General features: G+C 40.6%; 1 protein-coding gene across 2 annotated transcripts; it reads left to right on the forward strand.

Annotated features, from left to right (window-relative positions):
• The first annotated feature begins 294 nt into the window (after nucleotides 1–294).
• sec31b (SEC31 homolog B, COPII coat complex component) lies at nucleotides 295–16,944 on the forward strand. Of its 2 annotated transcripts, XM_078278861.1 has the most exons (25): nucleotides 296–454; nucleotides 1,826–2,050; nucleotides 2,745–2,940; nucleotides 3,058–3,153; nucleotides 3,671–3,811; nucleotides 5,126–5,268; nucleotides 5,358–5,457; nucleotides 5,574–5,735; nucleotides 6,246–6,398; nucleotides 6,491–6,721; nucleotides 6,831–6,905; nucleotides 8,089–8,181; nucleotides 8,294–8,411; nucleotides 8,540–8,718; nucleotides 8,801–8,927; nucleotides 9,092–9,237; nucleotides 9,656–9,829; nucleotides 9,938–10,090; nucleotides 10,209–10,395; nucleotides 10,478–10,849; nucleotides 11,656–11,714; nucleotides 13,510–13,635; nucleotides 13,721–13,840; nucleotides 13,946–14,017; nucleotides 15,612–16,944. In XM_078278861.1, the coding sequence occupies exons 2-25, from the start codon at nucleotides 1,848–1,850 to the stop codon at nucleotides 15,789–15,791; spliced, it is 3,606 nt and encodes a 1,201-aa protein (XP_078134987.1). In that variant the 5' UTR covers nucleotides 296–454; nucleotides 1,826–1,847; the 3' UTR covers nucleotides 15,792–16,944. The 2 variants fall into 2 exon arrangements, with proteins under 2 accessions (XP_078134988.1, XP_078134987.1); XM_078278862.1 differs by lacking the exons at nucleotides 11,656–11,714; nucleotides 13,510–13,635; nucleotides 13,721–13,840; nucleotides 13,946–14,017; nucleotides 15,612–16,944 and adding an exon at nucleotides 10,966–11,075 and having other exon boundaries at nucleotides 295–454.
• The last annotated feature ends 2,807 nt before the right edge of the window (nucleotides 16,945–19,751 follow it).

Genomic DNA, 19,751 nt, shown 5'->3' on the forward strand with positions numbered 1-19,751 from the left:
CACAAATCAGACCATTGACCCCAATTTGATAATATTTTGTCCCAGGCTCCTGCATTTGATAAGATTTTAGCTTTTAGATGTTTTATTACAGAAAGTATATGAATCCCATGACCAAAATAGTCATACATTCTGCCATTGTTTTACTTATGGGTTGAATTATAGTAAAAAATCAATTATTCCCCCCTTTTGCTGGGGACCCCCCGTAACTCCCTCAAGGACTCCTGGGGGGTCCGCGGAACGCACTTTCGGAACCACTGGTTTAGGCCACTCCCAAATGAGAAATGTCCGTGTCGGCTACCGTAGCTCAGTGACAACACAGCAGAGTACTTTGATCGGAATCTGCCTGCAGCTAAGCTAAGCTAAGCTAAGCTAAGCTGCTAGCTTGGCTGATAAGTAGCTAGTTCTCCGGTTTGTTGTGAATGCGGACAGTCAGGCTGTGATTAAGACAGTTGACGTGAGTTACTCTCAAAACCGTATTTATCTTTTTTTGCTGGGCCTAAACGTGTCTGACACACAGCTTCTCTGTTTAAATGTGGTAACAAGGGTGGTGGCTGTTTGATTACTAGCTAGCTAGAAGCAACATCGGCTTCGGTTATACATTGCAGGCAAGATGCAACGTTAACCTGGTAGCTCAAATGACTTCTTATGTAGTGGCATGCATGAGACATCAACTGATCCCTTTAAACTATTGGAGTGATAGTTAGGTAACATTAGTCGGCAATCAGATATTCTGTGTTCAATGTTATTAACTAACGTTAAGGCTAACGCTAAGTGTATGAAACGTGTTTAGGGCTGCAATTGTTAGGTTCACTTACGTTGATTTAATTTCTTAGTGGTTTGACGACAATTTAATATAGCTAGGTTATATCACCGGTAACTACAATGAAGGTACTGTGATGTCGTTGACTTATAATGTTGGTATAATAAACAGTGTGTAACACCGGTGGAAGCAAGCTGTATGGGCAAACCTAAGTAAACGTTAGCCATCACTTTCAGGAAATAGTCGGAGGCAATCTGTCAGTAAAGGTTGTTGGACCTAAAGTTAGAGGATTATTTAAATTGTGAGTGCAGATTTATAAGATACTTAACGATGTATTGTTAACCCATAACAATTGTTAAAGGTCCCATATCATGCTCATTTTCAGGTTCATACTTGTGTTTTGCGTTTCTACTAGAACACGTTTACATGCTTTAATGTTAAAAAAAACACTATTTTCTCATACTGTCTGTCTAGATATACATGTATTCACTCTCTGTCTGAAAAGATCTATTTTAACGACTGTTACTTTAAGCCCCCCTCCCGAAAAAGCCCAGTCAGCGTTTCTGAGTCCTCCGCATCTTCGCACTCGCCAGGTCGTGTCCAGATAGTAACGCAAGATTTGCAAATGTCTGGCAAGATGGTTGAGGTTAGGCATTGACCTGAAATGGTAAGGTTAGGAAAGATCGTCTTGCAGCGAATTTTGCAAGAGAGCAAATCTAGGGTTACTATATTGGCACCACCCTCTCAGCGTCTCTGCACCCTCATTGCAGCCGGGTAATGACTGTAACGCACTGTAGTGGAACTTTCTATATAGTATAGTTATGACATCACAGCCGTGTACAAAAGTCCTGACGGCTCATTTTAAGATGCAGTTTCTGAATACAGGCTGTGTGCACATTTCTCTTTGTATTGAGCGTGATGATACTTTCACAGTACTCATATAGCAACCCGACCTGCTTTACAATTTTAAAAAAAAAGACATGGAAATCTCTCTTTTTACAATATAGGACCTTTTAAGCAAATACATGTAGTATCTTTGATGTAATGGAGTCCTCCCCTGTCCAGGACTTGAAAATTGTAAAGGAATATGAGGCTGAAGGAGATCCAGAGGACTGCCCACCAGGCGTGGAGTCCTGCCGAACACCATCCTATCCACCTGGCCTTAGGGACATCAGCACAACAGCTTGATGCCTCTTTCAACACCACAGCTGCCCTAGAGATATTTGAGGTGGATTTCTCTGACCCATCTCTGGAGATGCAGCTCAGAGGGTCGTTACCCACCTCAAACAGGTAATTTCTAGAGGTACACAAATAAGATACATGATACTACCACTGTCAATATCAGCCACTGTGGAGAAGGGATGTGGCTTTGTACTTTGATACAATACTTTGCTTCCTGCTTTATTTTGGTACTGGACTATCTCAGGTCTACCACTAGCCACAGATATTTACTGTCACAGAAGTAGGGCCTGTGTATATTTGGAAGCTCCAGTATTTTGGTAGTAGTCAGGATTAATTTACCATCCTGGTAACACAGAATATGTATTAATAAATTTAACACACACTTCACCCTTTCAGATCCGCGTGTTATCAACCTTTGTTTGAAAATGTAACCTTGAATAATTATCTTGACACATAAGTCACAAATCGTCATCCTTGCTCTCAGTTTTCTATAGTTTGAAAAAGCATGTCTAGTGTTCACTTCAAACTATTTGGGCAAAGTTTGAAACAAATCTTGGCTGATTCCAAATTTAAACACTGCAATCTTCTTAAATTCATTCCCGTCTGATTTCTACCTATTTTTTATTATTATTTAAAAACAATTGATGGCCGATTTTGGCTCAGAAGGAGACAGTTAAACATATAGCATTTGTAGCAGCATGCAGAGGATTTGCCTAGCTAAACACCAAGTGCACTTCAGCTTTGGCTACTATGAGTATGCCATTTGTAGGAAATAACTCACTATGCTTTTCCTACTCCACAGGTTGCACAGTATTGTATGGGTGAATTTTGGAATGGGAGCAGATGGTACTGGAGGGAGACTGGTTGGTGGCAGTGAAAATGGCACATTAACTGTATACAACCCAGAGGTCATAATGAGCTCCGGTGTAGACGCAGTAGTGGGACAGTCTGACAAACACACAGGACCCATCCGAGCACTCGATTTCAACCCTTTTCAGGTAAGTGTCTTCAGTCAAAGTCGCCTGTGTCCTTAGAGACAGTTAATACAGAAGGACTTCTCTTTCCTGGTGCTGTAGTAAACACTATTCGTCATTCTCAATTTGTCCTCTCCCCAGAGTAATCTCCTCGCTTCAGGAGCAAATGACTCAGAGATATATATCTGGGATCTGAACAACTTTAGCAGTCCAATGACACCAGGAGCAAAGTCACAGGTGGGTGCGTGATTAAGAGATCATAGGTTTAATGAAGTTCATTTTCTTTCGTGATAGATGAGGTAGTTGACGTCTTGTTTTGATCCTGACCTAATTAAGTGTTGTAAGTCAAAACACCAAATACAGTATAAACCACAACTGGCAGCTTTCTTCTTGTTTCGTAGTTTCATGTCTGGGAGTTAAGACTGAAAGAATGTTTTGTTATGGTTTCCATTTCATGTTTCGTGTAACTTCCCTTAGATAATGGGGTTAATGATGCCCTGCCACATCGACATTTTCTTTATAAAAGGTTAATTTTTCAAGCAAGCCATTCATCATTGTCATAAAAGCAATTTACTTATAATGAATTTCTTGATCCTACATCACTATCAGCAGCTTACTCTTAAGGGTCATTTAAATAGATACAAACAGTGTCCGCATGGCACAGGCCTGGCTATATCATCATTTGAATATCTATCTATCTCAGACTCACAGTCAGGTTTGATTTGACAGTAACAGCCTTCGTCTCTTCTTTCAGCCTGCTGAAGACGTCAGTGTTGTGTCCTGGAACAGGCAGGTTCAGCATATCCTGGCCTCTGCTAACCCCAGTGGGAAAGCAGTCGTGTGGGATCTGAGAAAGAATGAGCCCATCATCAAGATCAGTGACCACAGCAACAGGGTTGGTGTTTTTTTTTTTTTTTTTTTTCTTTTTTAAATGGTGGCTTTTATACAAAATACAAGCAAGTCCAATGTTATCTTATGCAAAATCACTGCAACTGTCTTTCATGAATCAATCAATAAGGCTCATCTGCCACACTTCAGCAACATTTTTCGGATGATTAAAGTGCTCATATTATGCTCATTTTCAGGTTCATAATTGTATTTAGAGGTTGTACCAGAATAGGTTTACATGGTTTAATTTTCAAAAAACACCATATATTTGTTGTACTGCACATTGCTGCAGCTCCTCTTTTACCCTGTGTGTTGAGCTCTCTGTTTTAGCTACAGAGTGAGGCATCTCACTTCTGTACCATCTTTGTTGGGAGTTGCACATGCGCAGTAGCTAGGTAAGGACTACTAGCCAGTCAGAAGCAACCATTATAACGTGTGTTACAAAGTGACGCATGTTTGTCACGGAAGTAAAGGCTGGACTACAATAGAGCTGTTTGGAGCAGTTTGTGAACAGTGTTTTCTGTTGGAGATGGTAAGTCCCTTTGGGGTGGACTTTGGGCTTTTTCCACTTTGTAACCCTATAACATGCACAAAAAAAGATATATAACACAATAAAGGAAAGGGAAAAAGTCAAAAAGCATAATATGAGCACTTTAAACATTTGTATAGCAGTTATTCAGACTTTGTCAATTTGTACACAATGGTCACTGTTCCGCAATCAATGCAGGTCTGATCGCTGGCCAGTCAAATCATTTTTATTTTATTGCATACAGTATGCAGTATCATAGGTACGTATACCATTACAAATCAATAATTTGTGGTTTTCTATAAAAGAAAATCCCAATAAATATGAATATTGCTAAAAAAGAAAACATTTAAGTAGGGCTGCAACAGAATGAGAATTTTCGACCCTGCTTCTCTTAGCTATACCTTTTATTTGTTTAGATAGATACTCAACATTATTACTTAAGTTGTTTCTTCAATACACTTTTACTTGTGGTAATGTGAAATATATTATTCACGCCTGCTGTCCAGTTTCAGTAAAATCCAGCGCACCTGCAGAGCAACAGCCACACACTAAACTTCTGTTACAGCTTTCATGTCAAGTATCAGATTTGACCTGTGAGACTCAAGTTTTAGTGTCTCCGATCGTCATCTATTTTGTGAAAACATCAGGTTTCTCGACTGATGATTGAAATCATGAAGGTTTCGGGGGCAGCCTTCATTTTGATCATCTTTTTAGGCCTCCCAGCCTTTGTTGTTGCACCATGTAGAAAAATCTCTTTTATCATCCTAAATCGCATCTTTTATGTGATTTCAGATGCACTGTTCAGGAATGCTCTGGCACCCTGATGTGGCCACTCAGTTGGTGTTGGCCTCTGAAGATGACCGACTGCCAGTCATCCAGATGTGGGACCTCCGTTTTGCCACATCACCCCTTAAAGTCTTTGAGAACCATACAAGGTGAGGCTTTAACAGTTTGTGCTCATTTCAGTTGTTTAGTCATGTTGCAGAATATACTGTATGTGGCTTCTGTTGGTGTTTTCTTCCAGGGGGATTCTGTCCATATCCTGGAGCCAGGCTGACTCTGAGCTCCTACTGAGTAGTGCTAAAGACAACAGGATCCTCTGCTGGAATCCAAACACTGGAGAGGTATATGACGTTAATTGCTGCTTCTCTGTTATGCCGGAATTGCCTTGCCCTCGCCTCATTATTGTGACTTAATACCAATGCCATGCATTCTCACGTAACATTTCCTTCCATTTTAGGTGATTTACGAGCTTCCGACAACAAACCAGTGGTGTTTTGATGTCCAGTGGTGCCCCAGGAATCCAGCCCTGCTCTCAGCTGCCTCATTTGATGGGAGAATCACTGTCTACTCTGTTATGGGAGGGAGCTTGAAGGCTCAGCAGCAAAGCACAGCCAATAAGGTAGTGGCTGCTCTCACTGTGATGTATTTAATCCCAAAAGGCTGTGATGCATTGTTTGTCCACAAGATGGTGTTGGTGTGAAGGGATTGACATTGACTAATAAACAACAAAATAAAATTGAATTTGAAAGATAGTTAAAATGACTGCCTGGAATTTCAGAGGCAATTGACTGAAGTATGGCTGCAATTAACGATTGTTTTCACAATTTATTGATCTGCTGATTGTTTTCTCAATTTAGCGATTAATCATTTGGTCAGTACAATGTCAGACAAATAATTAGAAATGTCACATTTCACAAATCACATTTTCACAGAGCACAAGTTGACATATTTAAATGTATTTTTTGTTTGTCCAAAACCCAAAGACAAAGATACTAATTTTGACATTTTTGCTTAATCATTACCAGAATAATTGCTGATTCGTTCAATCAATTATTGTTATAATTATTATTATTTTAGCTCTGCCCCAACGAGTTGCGCTTGTTTTAACTTTTAACATTTTATTTTACAGATATCCTCCTCATTTGATTCAATGGATCCCTTTGGTACAGGGCAGGTGCTGCCTCCCCTCCAAGTTCCTCAGCCTACAGTCCAGGACACCATAGTTCCCCCTCTGAAGAAGCCACCTAAGTGGGTGCGCAGGCCAGTGGGGGCTTCCTTTGCTGTAAGTGCATCATTAAAATATTTTATAAGCATGTTAATGGAAAAGGCATTTATGACTCTGAATCTGTTGTTGTGTTTTTTTTTTTTTCTCAGTTCGGTGGAAAGCTGATAACCTTTGAGAATCCCCAGCTGCCTCCGGTGCAGAGCCCTCAGCCTGTCCCCAGACAAGTGTTTGTGAGCCAGGTTACCACGGAGACAGAGTTCCTCCAGCGCTCCAGGGAGCTGCAGGCAGCGCTGCAGTCGGGCTCCTTCAACAACTACTGCCAGGCCAAAATTCATAACGCTAAGTCTGACGCTGAGAAGGACATATGGAAGTTCCTCCTGGTGGGCCCTCATGTTGTCTTGATATCAAGACATAACATTAAGTCTGTTAGTCAGTGTGGTGGTTTTATTTTGTTTTGTTTTTAAGTGAATTTACTCTCCCCGTTTACAGGTAAACTTTGAGGATGAAGCCCGCGTTAAATTCCTCCGTCTTTTGGGTTTCAGTAAAGATGAATTGGAGATAAAGGTATTCTTCCTCTGATAATTATAAATGTAGCTGTTACTAGGGATGCACCGATACCACTTTTTTTAAGACCAAGTACAAGTACTTACATTTGGGTACTCACCGATACCAAGTACCGATACGAGTACCTAATAACCCCTTTGGGGTCCGAGGGTGTTTTCAGACACACGGATGATTCTGGCTCTGATATTGTTGTCAATTAGAACAAATCAGAAGCAGCAGTATTGAGGGGGCAGTATTTTCAAAGTACCATGTCTTTTTTCTATTCAAAGCTCAGTGTCCATGGGCTGGCCATTTCCCTGAGCTAGTGTCAATAAAATGAATCATATCATTCCTAATATCAAACTACAGAGTGAAATTATAGAAAGAATGAAGAACGCAAAGTCAGATGACGTCATTTACGTGCATAGCCGTGTGGATTTACCGCTCCAGCGGAGAGGATGGTTTGTTTACGCCAGCAGCTAAGTTTACAAGATTTTGTCCAAATTTAAAGACTTGTGGCTATATAACTATATAAACCGGTAGACTACGAACCAACAGCTTTTGTTTTAGCTTGTTTGTAAAAAAAAAATTTTTTAAAAATGGCTGTTTGCAGAGTAGCGCATCGGTTGGTAAAACAGCATTGTGTAGAGACCGCATGTAGACGGATCAGATTGAAATATCGTTCCCTTCATGTTTATGCCTGTTAAGCTGATGGGAGATATTGGGCTGACACTGCTTCTCCAAATATCAGTGGTGATGCTTACGGCCAACAGGCTGCTGATGTGCTTTTTGACAAAGCAGCTTTGGAAACACGGTTTCTGTGATGTGGTGACGGCTGGGAAGCTCAGGCTCCAGTACGCTGAGAAGACGTTGAAACCCAGTATTAATCAAGTGCAATCATGTATTGGGTTAGAGCCTCTATTTTTGCAGCCCAAAAATCGACAATTGGCATTGCTCCTCTTCCGTCGCCTATACCTGCTCGACGGAGAAGTTAATGTCACGTTGCTATGAAGTAGTATCGGGTGTGGTAGTATCGGAGTAATTTTATGATTACGAGTACATGCGCATGGCATCGGACCGATACCCGATATTGGCATCGGTATCGGTGCATCCCTAGCTATTAGCTGATATCTTTCATATATATGAATGTACCTGTGACTCATATTCTTTACGTCTTAGCTCTAAAACTGTTGTGGTTATTCAGATTTCAAAATGCCTGGGGAAGAGTCTTCAGCACAATGGACACGGAGTAGATGCCAAAGATCTGGCAGAAAAGATGCAGCGGCTCTCCACCGAGGTCAGCAAGTCTGCACACAAAATGTTTAAATTCAAATATTGTTGTTGTTGTTTGCATACCAAGTTTTGCAGCACTTGTTTACTGTAAAATATATGCTCTGTTGTATTTACAGAGGTCTGATGTAGCAACTGCGGTATGTGATGCTAGAACTTCTGGTTCTGTTTCACCGGCAGACTTCTTTAGTCAGACCCCAAAGGAGAACGCCAACTTCCAGATCCCTGTATCATGTGGTAAAATCCCTCATCCACACACACATATTACTTTTTTAGATATCGTACATCTCAGCATTGAGATTGCAAATTAAACTGCAGTTTATGTTGCTGTGTTGATGGCTAATGACCATGTAATTCTTTTGAAGATACTAATGGTTTAATAAGCCAGGCGCTGCTGGTTGGTAACTTTGAGGGAGCTGTGGATCTGTGTCTGAATGATGGTCGTTACGCTGAAGCCATCCTGTTGTCTATCAGTGGAGGAGAGGAGCTGCTCAAGAAAACTCAGCAAAAATACCTAAGCAATCAAAAGAACAGCATTTCAATGGTAAGAGTGTGTTTGATTCATTCTGTTTCATTTGGTGCAATCACAGAGGGGAAAATTGAATTGAATTTGTTTGCAACTGTAGCTCATATCGTCAGTGGTGACCCAGAACTGGAGAGACATAGTGCAAAGCTGTGAGTTGGACAATTGGAAGGAGGCTCTCGCTGCTCTGCTGACTTATGCTCACCCTGAAGATTTTGCCCGCCTGTGCGGTAAGTTGCTCACAAGTGTAGCAGCACATTGTTCATGCTGCAACTTGCCTTGCTTTCAGGCGAACTCTTCCGTTTCAGGAGTACTTGTTTTACTTGCTGAATAACCTTTTTGTTTGTACTCATGCTACCTTATATCCGTATAATTCTGCAATTCTTCTTGGTAGATACCCTGGGAGGCCGGTTGGAGCATGAGAGGACAGAGAAGCGCTGCCTGCAGGCCTGTCTGTGTTACATCTGCTCTGGGAACATTGAGAAGCTAGTGGAGTGCTGGGCCTTGCATAGAGACTGCTCCTCCCCTCTTGGTCTAGAGGTAAAATCTTTGTAAAGGTTTTCTCTGGGCTTGGCATGAACAAAATACTTTTTGTTTAAATGAAAGTGTTGCATCAAGCACAAAAGTAAATGTGAAATATGTGTGGAGTCTTGTTTTTATGTGCTACCACATGTGAAAATGATCGACAAGTAGAGTAGAACATTAACCTAGGAGAAGCTGATAAATAGTTTTCATGGTAATTATTGATTTGTACTTTTACTTCTGTCTACCAGAAGGATCCCACTCGTATATGAGGAATTAGGAAGGGTTGCTTGTACTGACATGCAAAACTGTTTGAGAAGAACTTTTAATGGAATTTGTATTGGCTGCAATTACAGCGTACCGTTGTAGCCTGAAGGTAAGCGCACTGAGGAATGTAGCAGTCACATTTACATGTTTGTGTCTGTGTATTTTTCAGGATCTGGTTGAAAAAGTAATGATGCTGCGTAAGTCAATCGAACGCCTCCGCAACAGCGAGGTGGCTGTCCAGAGCCCCATCCTGGCCGAGAAGCTAACCTGCTACGCTGGCATACTGGCTGCTGAGGGCAGTCTGGCCACTGCCATGGCCTACCTGCCTGAGAACTCAGAGCAAGTAAGAGGCATAGCAGTAACCTCATTTCAAAACCCCAAAGTCATAGCTTTGCGCCATTGGGATTGTGATAAATACCTTTTGTGTGTTTGCACAATTTTGCCTTCCCAGGCTGGGATCACAATGCTGAGAGACAGGTTGTTCCACGCTCAGGAAGAGGCTGCCGTTGGACAGCAGCCTTCAAACTCCTTCAACAGAGTGAATGTGTCCACAGCTAAGCCCACTCCTGCTGCTCAAGCTCCTGCACCAAAAGCACAAATTGTGGTATAAATTCATCAGCAATCGAAAGCGTTAAAGCATACATCATGCACCATTGTGTAATTATTGATGTTTGAACTATTCTTTAAGACATAATGTTATTTCCCCCCCCCCCCAACTTTAGAGTCAGTACCAGCCATCTGCTCCTTACCAGGCTGCCCAACAGCAGCCTCCTATGCCGTCGTTTTTTACCCCACAAGCTCCAACCAACACCAGGCCTGGTCTGCCACCGTCTTCTCATGTACTGCCGCCCAGCGCGACTAGCCCTGCCTTGAGGCCTCCCTACCCCCAACATAATGCTCCGGCTCCAGGTTTGACGTTGACTATTTGTATTCTCCTTTCAGGTGTTTCAGGCTGATTTTATTTGATGTAATGGTCCTTGTCCTTTCTTAGGTTTCCTTCCTCATCAACCATTCCAGCCTCAGCCTATGCCCATTGGCGGACGCTCCGTCTTCCCTCCTCCAGGTCCTTCTGTGCCAGCTGCTAACTTATCAGGACCCGCACTACCGCCTCCGTCATCGACCCCTGGGGTGCCACCGACAAGCTTCATGCCGTCTACCTCTTTTCCTTCAGGCCCCATGCCACCCAGCTCCCAACCCGGAGCCCCAGTTCCCATGTACCCAGGTGGCCTGCACAACCAGGGGCCTGCAAACACCATGGCATCTGGTCCCTATGTTCCTCTCGGATCAGGTTATCCACAGGGAGGCCCCGGAGCTCCTGCAGTAAAGCCCTTCACGGCCCCAGCTGTGGCCCCGCCTCCTACAGGTAGATGCCACTTTGATTTCTAGAGAGAGATCTACACGTAACAGATGTTGCTAACAGGAATCTGTTGCTGACGGTTTTTGAGTTTTATTCAGCTGTCCACCTCATTTGGCTTGCAGGATTCTTTCCCTGGCTGAATTCCCAGTCTGACATTCGAGGTGACAGAGTTAGGGTTGGATATGGAATAAGAGTGCATCGAAATATACACGAGTGACCAGAAAAACATCAGTACAACACAAAATCCCTGCATTTTTTTTTTCTCTATTAGATTGCACTCCATCGTACAGGGTTTCTATATTTTTCTGGTCACTTTGTGTATTTTTGGTGGTGTATGCTTGTGCTGCTGTATGCTTGAGGGAAATGTAGTAACTTTATATATTTGTATGGATGTCTGCTTAAAACACAGTAAACAAAACCACAGTTTTTAGGCTTGAATAAAGATACTGTCGGTCTTATTTTGGATCATACAGTGTCAGCCCTTTTTAAAGATAATATACACTGTCATATGTTAGTAATGGAGACATATTACAACCTGTTCAATTGATACATACATGTTTGAGCTCAAAAAGATATGCATGTGATATGCGATATTTTTGCTGTTGAGTGACTATTAGGATGCTGCCTGATTATTTGCCCAAATTTGCTGTTTTGTTTCTGCAAATATTTGGCTTAATGGCATGTTTTTGCCATGTAGACTAACCTTGGCTAAAGAAATTGTCTTGTGTAGAAAATACCTGACTGCTTGAGTGTGAGCACAGGAAAATAATATGCCTCTAGTCATTTAAATTCTCACGTATCTTCTGATTTAGGACCCCATGAAGGCTGGAATGACCCACCAGCAGTACGTGGTGGACCCAGGAAGAAGAAGGTACTCGTGCATTTATGTGCAATATTTCCTTTTAATATATCATACATTGGAATTATAAACTTGCATATGTGTGAGCAGCCTTTCCTTCATTTAGTGTTCCAGTCTACAACTATTGCTTTTAGCACAGATCGAATCAAACGTATAATAATCAGGGTTCAACATTAATGCCGCGTTTTATTTACCTCGGAACTCGGAAGCCGGAGCTGGGAATGACGTCATACCCGAGTTGAATGCGTTCTATTTAAAAGTCGGATTTTCATTTTTTTCATTAGCTCTAGCCCGGTTAGCTATTGTTAGCAATACCAGTTGATAACAACGCATTACGCCGTTTTTTGTGCATGCAAACAGCGTAACAGCATGTCCACAGATAGAAGTTGAACATGCCTGTGTGAACGACTTATTTAGTGACACAAATAAGACAGAAGTGCTTATAACTTTATGTTACTGCAGCTTTTCACAACTGTTGATACAGGGGGCAGCCATGTTGGATTTTGAACTCGGGCTACCGTGAGGTTGTACAAGTTCCGAGCTCGTAAATCCGAGGTCAGGGGGCGTGTTTACGACTTTGACCTCGTTAAAACCGAGTTGCGAGGTAAATAGAAGGCGGCATAAGCATGGCCTGTGGCCACAAAAAGTCTCTTTGTGGCCACCAACTATCCCCAGCAGGTGGCCCCCTTGGCCACCATGCACGTTTCTCTTGAGAATGAGACCGGAGAACGTAGAGTCCCTTTCAGTTCAAAACAGATAGACTGAGAGAAAATTTTGCCTATGTTTACAAATAATTTGAGTTTTCAATTTGAATAAATAATTATATATTTTCATTCTGTTAATGTCTTCTCATTTATGGAAGTGTTACAGGAAGGCTGTGTTGAGTTGTCTTTTCTGTTTTGCCTACATTTGGGCCACTCAAAATGTACTTTGGCCACCAAATGTAGGGGCTTGGTGGCCCATGGGGCTATCCCTGATAATTCCTCTTTGTTACAAAAAATCAATCCAAGGTTCTTCTTACCCTGTAAAAACAAACAAGATCAGCCACATACATTTTTTTCAATCAAATGATTATCAAATCAATCCAATTTATTTGTCACATATGCAATCATAAACAGTACAATGTGCAGTGAAATTCACTGTGTACCTGTTCCGTCTCAATAAAAACAATAACAATAAAATCCATAAAAATAATTTTTTTTTTTTTAAATAAATTTTTTTTTTTTGTTTACCTGAGTTACTCAATCTTTCCATGTATCCCATATTAATAGTAGAAGTACATCTTGGAGTGAAAGTACCACTCTAAGATGCGTGGTATATGTAGTACAGCGCTGTGTAGTAGCAATACTGGGCAAAGTAAAATTATTCAACCAAGGGCTCAGTTTAATTATTTAATGTAGTGTTCATTCTTAAAGCTGCACTGATGAATATTTGATTAATAACAATAAGTTAAATGACTAGACGTAATTTGAAAGGGGTCGTGCAGAGTGACAAACCCTCAGAGAATTATGACTCTACTCTCATTAACCTAATTTCTATCAGCAGAGGGCGGATGTTTTCAGCAAACAAGCTTTGATAAACCTGCTACCTGGTTACCTGGCTGTCTGCTAATACCAAAAATCAGATGGACAAAGTTAGCAACTACAAACGGACTAAAGTTGAACATCCAGTCAGCTTGTTGTGGAGTTCCTCTGCCTCAAAGTAGCCCAAAAAAAACCCCAATACATTTTATTATCAAAGCTTGCTCAGTTTCAGTGTTTTCTAACCTTCCTCTCACTGACTGGATGTTACTGTTGTGTGTTCATAGGTCCCTGATAACTACACTCCACCAGCCCCCATCACTGCCCCTGTGATGGGATTCCCTGTGGAGGCCCCTCAGTCCCACAACCACGCCCAGGTCCCCCCTGGAGCCCCACAGGAGCCCAGCGTGCAGGTTGGTGTGTGACAAGGGGCTGTCATCTGAATTCTCACACAGCAAACACGTCAACACCTTGTATCTGTGTCCTTGTTTTCCTCAGCTCCTCCAGCAGCTGCCAGCAGAGAGGGTGGAGCAGAAAGAAATCCCCGCTGAACACATGGTTCTCAAATCCACCTTTGACAGCCTGGTGCAGCGCTGCCAGCTCGCAGCCGGAGACCCAGTAAGTCTCACTGTGTTTTGCTGTTTGCAATAAAGCTTGGATTAGTTCAAGCAAGAAGTTTGGGTTTCATTGGGTATAAAATGACCACAAATATTTCCTTTTCAGCAAACCAAAAGGAAACTTGATGATGCAGTCAAACGTTTGGCATACCTGTACGACAAGCTGAGAGAGCAGTCGGTAAGAAATGATTACATGTGCACCAGGTTATCAAGGAAAACCACATTCCCTCTAATTGATACCTTATTGATTTGTCCTCTTAAACTAATAAAGATCCTGGTGTTTATTACCACTAAGAGTCTTTACAGTGCACCCAAGTCACACAAAAACTGTGTAACCATACACACGTTGCTGTTTGCTCAATTTTCTTTTTACTTTGCTTTGAGCATCACTAACTAATCTCCCTCTACCTACATTGTATTTGGGTGGCAGAAGTGTAAGAATTGATGGTTCACATTGGTACGTTTGCGTTCCAGATATTATTTAGAGCAGCATGCCGCAGTGTCAGGGGAAAAAGAAAACGTACAAAACTACAAGTTGGGAAGAGTAAAGACAAACATCCCAGTGAGTCAAGAAAAAACTCCCCAAGCTGAAGTTAGTTTGTTAATCAACAGTTGACACACCCCTGCTAACCAATTTCCTGGGTTAAATGACACCTTTGTAATTGAATTCCCTCCTTCTCTTCTAATAAAAACAAAACCGTAAAAAATAAAAAACATCTTCAGAGTAGTTACAACCTCCATTGACAGAAAATGTATTTCTATTTCTAACTTGTAAGAACACACAACGAGGTGCAGACCAGTGTAAGCTTCACTGCAGGTTCATCAAAATTAAAATATGTCGCACAACTCTTCTCCAGCACACCACTGCCTATTTCGCCAAAGATTTTCTGCTGTACTTACAGTTTTAAAGACCACATATTATGCTCATTTTTAGATTCATAATTGTAAATGTACAGGTTGTACCAGAATAGGTTTACATGGCTTAATTTTCAAAAAACACCATATTTTTACCGTCTTAGCCACCGAGTGACGGTTCTCACTTCTATTCCATCTTTGTTGGGAGTCGCACATGCGCAGTACCTAGGTAAGGACTACTACCCAGTCAGAAGCAGAGTAGGGCAGGCCCTGACAAGCAAGCTAGTGTGATCCAAAACAAACCCCCTGCATGGCTTCGGCTCAGCCGTACATGTTCGAACCCGTGTCTGATCCCAAAACACAGGCAGAACAACCCGTACCAGCTACGCAACCTAGACTGGAGCAAGACGTTTCAGAGTGGTAAGTTATTTAAATGTTAACAAATTAGTCTTTCATAAATAACATTTTAATTCTGCACTATCTGAACTCTTCGGGCCTCCGCTCTGACTAGCTTGGTTTGAGGGCGTGCCACGCTAGCAACTAGGCGAGCATTATAACATGTATTACAAAGTGACGCAAAATGACGCACATTTGTCATGGAAGTAAAGGCTGGACTACAATAGAACCATTTGGAGCAGTTCGCGAACAGTGTTTTCTGTGGGTGATGGTAACTCCCTTTGGGGTGGACTTTGGGCATTTTCACTTTGTAACCCTATTACATGCACACAAAAATATATATAACACAATAAAGGAAAGGGGGGAAAAAGCCCAAAAAGCATGATATGAGCACTTTAATACTCATGTATCAAGTAATTTATCAAAAATGAAAACATACTCAAGTTTTTGACTGTTTTCTGATATTTTGTAGACTAAACATCTGGTGCTACATAGTAACATGTAATATTTTTGTCTTTTAGCTCTCTCACAACATCCTGAACGGGCTCCACGAGATCAGCCGCTGTGTGGCGAGCCAGAACTACCAGCGGGGTCTGGAGGTCCACACCCAGGTGGTCAGCAGCAGCAACTTCAGCGAGATTTCCGCCTTTATGCCCATCCTCAAAGTGCTCATGACCATTGCCAACAAGCTGGGCGTCTAACAACACCAACAACCACACTTCAGTGTTATCATTTTGTTATATATGTATTTATTTCTTTTTGACCTGATGGCGTGCTTTGATAATGAGAATATTTACTGATGAAGACCACAACCTGCGATATCATTACTTACATACATGTTCCTTCCTGGAGGCTGGTGTGGGCAGTGAGGTGGATTTTTGTAGAGATTTGTCAATGTTGCTGTGGTTATTTTACGATAAAAATGAATGTAATTCTGAAAGTTGTGATTCTGTGTAAAATCAACAGTTGATGTAATATAATAAGTTTGAATTAAGGCGGTGTTTGTACAAGTAATTGCATTTTCATAGTCCACATTACACTCCACACCCATGCATATTTTTCCCTAAATAATTTGGGATTGAATACATGCAGTGCTCCAACTGCAGAAAATAAATCTTTTACATCCAAGGTAGGGGTGGAAATGGTAAGAATAAAATTTGGGTTGCACTTACTATATATCCTCTCGGTGTAGTTTGTACGAGGGAGAAACCAGGCCGACACTCATTTTCTTTTTACTATATAATTTCACAACAAGCATCAAGGAAACTATGTAACATAAATACTGATTGTTCTCTTCACCTGATTGTGTCCAGTTGATTGTGCCATGAGGGGCTTTTGGGCTGAAGAACTGTAGAAGAATGCTAAACAGTGATTGTCAAGTTGCTGTTTTATTTTCTCTAGCCCTATTGGCACAGGTAATTTCCTGATAGCCTGTGTGAGTGACTGAATCTTTTTTCTTTTTACCCCCTGACTTGCTTCAGTGTGCTGAGTTCACATGGCAGCTCATAAAGAAAAATTACATTAATTTATGTTGAACTGCGAATGAAATGACATCTGTGCTTTTACTCATCTTTCTACTTCAAGTCTTATCCTTTTGTGACACTGAATTAGTTTTTTTTTTTTTTTTTAGATTAGATCATATGATGATACCAACTTAAATGAACTGACAAATGAAAATGTATGATATTCAGAGGTTTGTAGCTGGACATAAAGCTGGATAGTTTGGTGTATCATGGCAGCAGAAGGCAGTAAAGTGCCTCAGTGCCCATTTTGGTTGCACAGATATTTATACAATCCATGTTGCTTACTTTACTCATGTCAGTATCTTTTTCAAATAAAACTTCACTTCATAGATTTTGAGACGTGATTCAGTTTTTTATTATAAACATATTGATACATGTGATTCCCATTTTAATAAGGCATCATTCAGAAAGGGTAGCTAATGGCTTTATTAAAGGACAATTCCGGCGCAAAACGAACCTATGGGTTATTAACAGATGTGTACCCACTCGATCGCTCTCTGGGACATGTTTTCATGCTAATCGAATGTGTTTGTAGCTTGAAAGAAGCTAGCGCGGACCGCTGATTAGCTGACAGCGCTAGTATTCAGGGCACAGGGATAGTAAAAACGAATCGCTATTTATACCACTAAAAAGGCTCAAAATATCACCAAACTTCAACGGTAGCATAATGAGGATCCCTAAATGTTAACCGAAGCATTGAGAACATTGTAAGTGTACAGACAGTTTATTAAGAAGATAGATTATATACAGGCGGCAGCCGTCTTGGGAGCTACTGTCTTTCTAAACTATCTTTTTAATAAACTGTCTGTTCGAGTGGGTACACATCTGTTATTAAACCCTAGGTTCGTTTTGTGCCGGAACTGTTTAATGGTTAAGAAATGTTTTATTGATTGGTTTTGTCATTAAGAACAACTTTGGGGTTGCAAGGCTTTACAAAATGGCAATGCAATGTCTTCTTAGCTATCTCTTAAGTCCATTATTTAATTTTTCTTTTGGTTTATTAGAAAGTGAAAAAAAAACTGCAATCCCTTTATTAATGGACTTTAATAATATTTGCAAAATCTGTAAATTATTAGAAAGTGAGCTGACCATGACTATTAATGACATGGTATTGAATGTGGAAACTTGACCCTTGGAATGATTAATGTCTTATTACCTCATTAAGCATTAGTAAATAATTAATTAGTAAAGCCCTTTTTGTTACAGCTTTATAAAAGGATTTCACATTTAGGCATGTGTAGTTTTAGTACATTTTACCATTAGGTAAGGTAAACCAAGTGTCATAAACACATGCATTTATTTGACAGCTAGTTCCTTCAGATTTTTAGGTACAAAACATATAATGAACAAATATAATATGAAGGAGTGTTATGGCTTAAACTAACTAAAAGTGTATAAAGCAGTTATAAATCTCGACTACGTAAATTAAACTGCTGCTATCAAAATGTATAATACTAACATTTTTATTATTTATTTTGCTTCTTTAAGTAACATTTTTTTAATGCAGGAAACGGTATTTTAACATAATGGCGCCGTTGCTTTTGTTGACTTGTTCTCAGCTATTTCCATTTTGAACAGCAGATGTCTCTCTCACTCTGTAACATGTTGTTTCAGTGTTCACAAGTACCACCAGCACAGAGTGTTCTGCATCTACTCCTACTATTTTATACAGTCTATGAGCTACACCCACAGGTAAAATACTTTACTTTAAGATTAAGATTAAGACAGACATTGATCCCGCAAGGGGGAATTACAATTTCTTCACTCTGTTGTTGGTTATTACACACATTACACACAAAAAACAGAGCTGATGCTCTATATTCCTACTTCAACCAAAAGCACTTAAATGCACCAAAAAAGACTTTGAGGGGCGTTTCATAATTTATTAGATTTCATTCACTATACACTGTCTAATTCTGAGGGTGTGCTCTGTCAGTCTGCAAGCTGGCACAGGTGGTTCACACCCCCCTCCACCATTGGTCCAGGACAGAGTAGACCAGGAAAATCATGAGTCAGGATCTCGCTGCTGACTGGCCGTTTAGGGACGCTGCGAGCTGCGTGGCGTAATGGGTTTGAACTGCAGTAACCCCCGGTAACCTCCCGTCATATCCGTGTGGGGTGATGCTAATATGCAATTTCACACCACACATCACCAGATTTAACACACATCGTACCACAGAAGCGAGTCATGCTGTCCTCTCCCTTTATGGGGCATGTGGCCTCAGGAGTTTAATAAAGTTGCAATGCGCTGAGTAATAGCCTGTGCAATAGTACTTCATTGAGCTGTGATCCTGCCAAAAAACACTCAAGTCATTCCATTCTATGCTACTTCATACTTCATATCCTCTACATTTAAGTGGAAAATGTATTTTTTTTTTTAATCCACTACATTTGTCTGACAACTGTAGTTACTTTGCAAATTCTCATTTCTATTATAAAAATATAATCAACGAATACATTCTGAAGTATTATTATAGCTTGAGCATTTCCATTGTCTGTTTCTTTCTACGTCAAGGGAAATATCGCATTTTTCACTCCATTATCTGACATCTATACTAAAGTAGTACTAAATAATTTGCGTTATGGTTTTATATAAAAATATATCAGTTTATAAGATAGGATGCATTGCTATAGATGAGACAACATATAAAGACATAAAGACAACCAACAAGCACAATAGTATAGAATACTCTGAAAGGAGGTACTTTTACTTTTGATACTTTAAGAACATTTTGACAATGATGCTTAAGGCCTTTTCCTTGTAACAGAGTATTTTTAAATTGTGGTATTACTACTTTTACCTAAGAAAAGAATCTAAAACACTGGATGTGAGGGCTGCAAACAATTATTTTTTATTATCGATTAAGATGTTACAGTGAATCGATTAACTGTCAGAAACAAGTGAAAAATTCCCAGAATGAAATGCAAAACAAGATATTCAAATCACAATTATGTAATCAACAAATTGTTTCAGCACTGGGGAACATTGAACACTCCTCAACCTAAAAAAGTCAGATGTAATATTAACTGGTCTCTGGTCAGCACACTGTTCCTACATTTCTCTGCCCTGTGTAAACTATTTGCCACATTTTGAGAGCACTTATTTCATCTGCAGGCGAGAACTAAGAACTGCAGTAT

Source organism: Sander vitreus, chromosome 21 (genome assembly GCF_031162955.1).
Source record: "Sander vitreus isolate 19-12246 chromosome 21, sanVit1, whole genome shotgun sequence".
Classification (NCBI taxonomy): domain Eukaryota; kingdom Metazoa; phylum Chordata; class Actinopteri; order Perciformes; family Percidae; genus Sander; species Sander vitreus.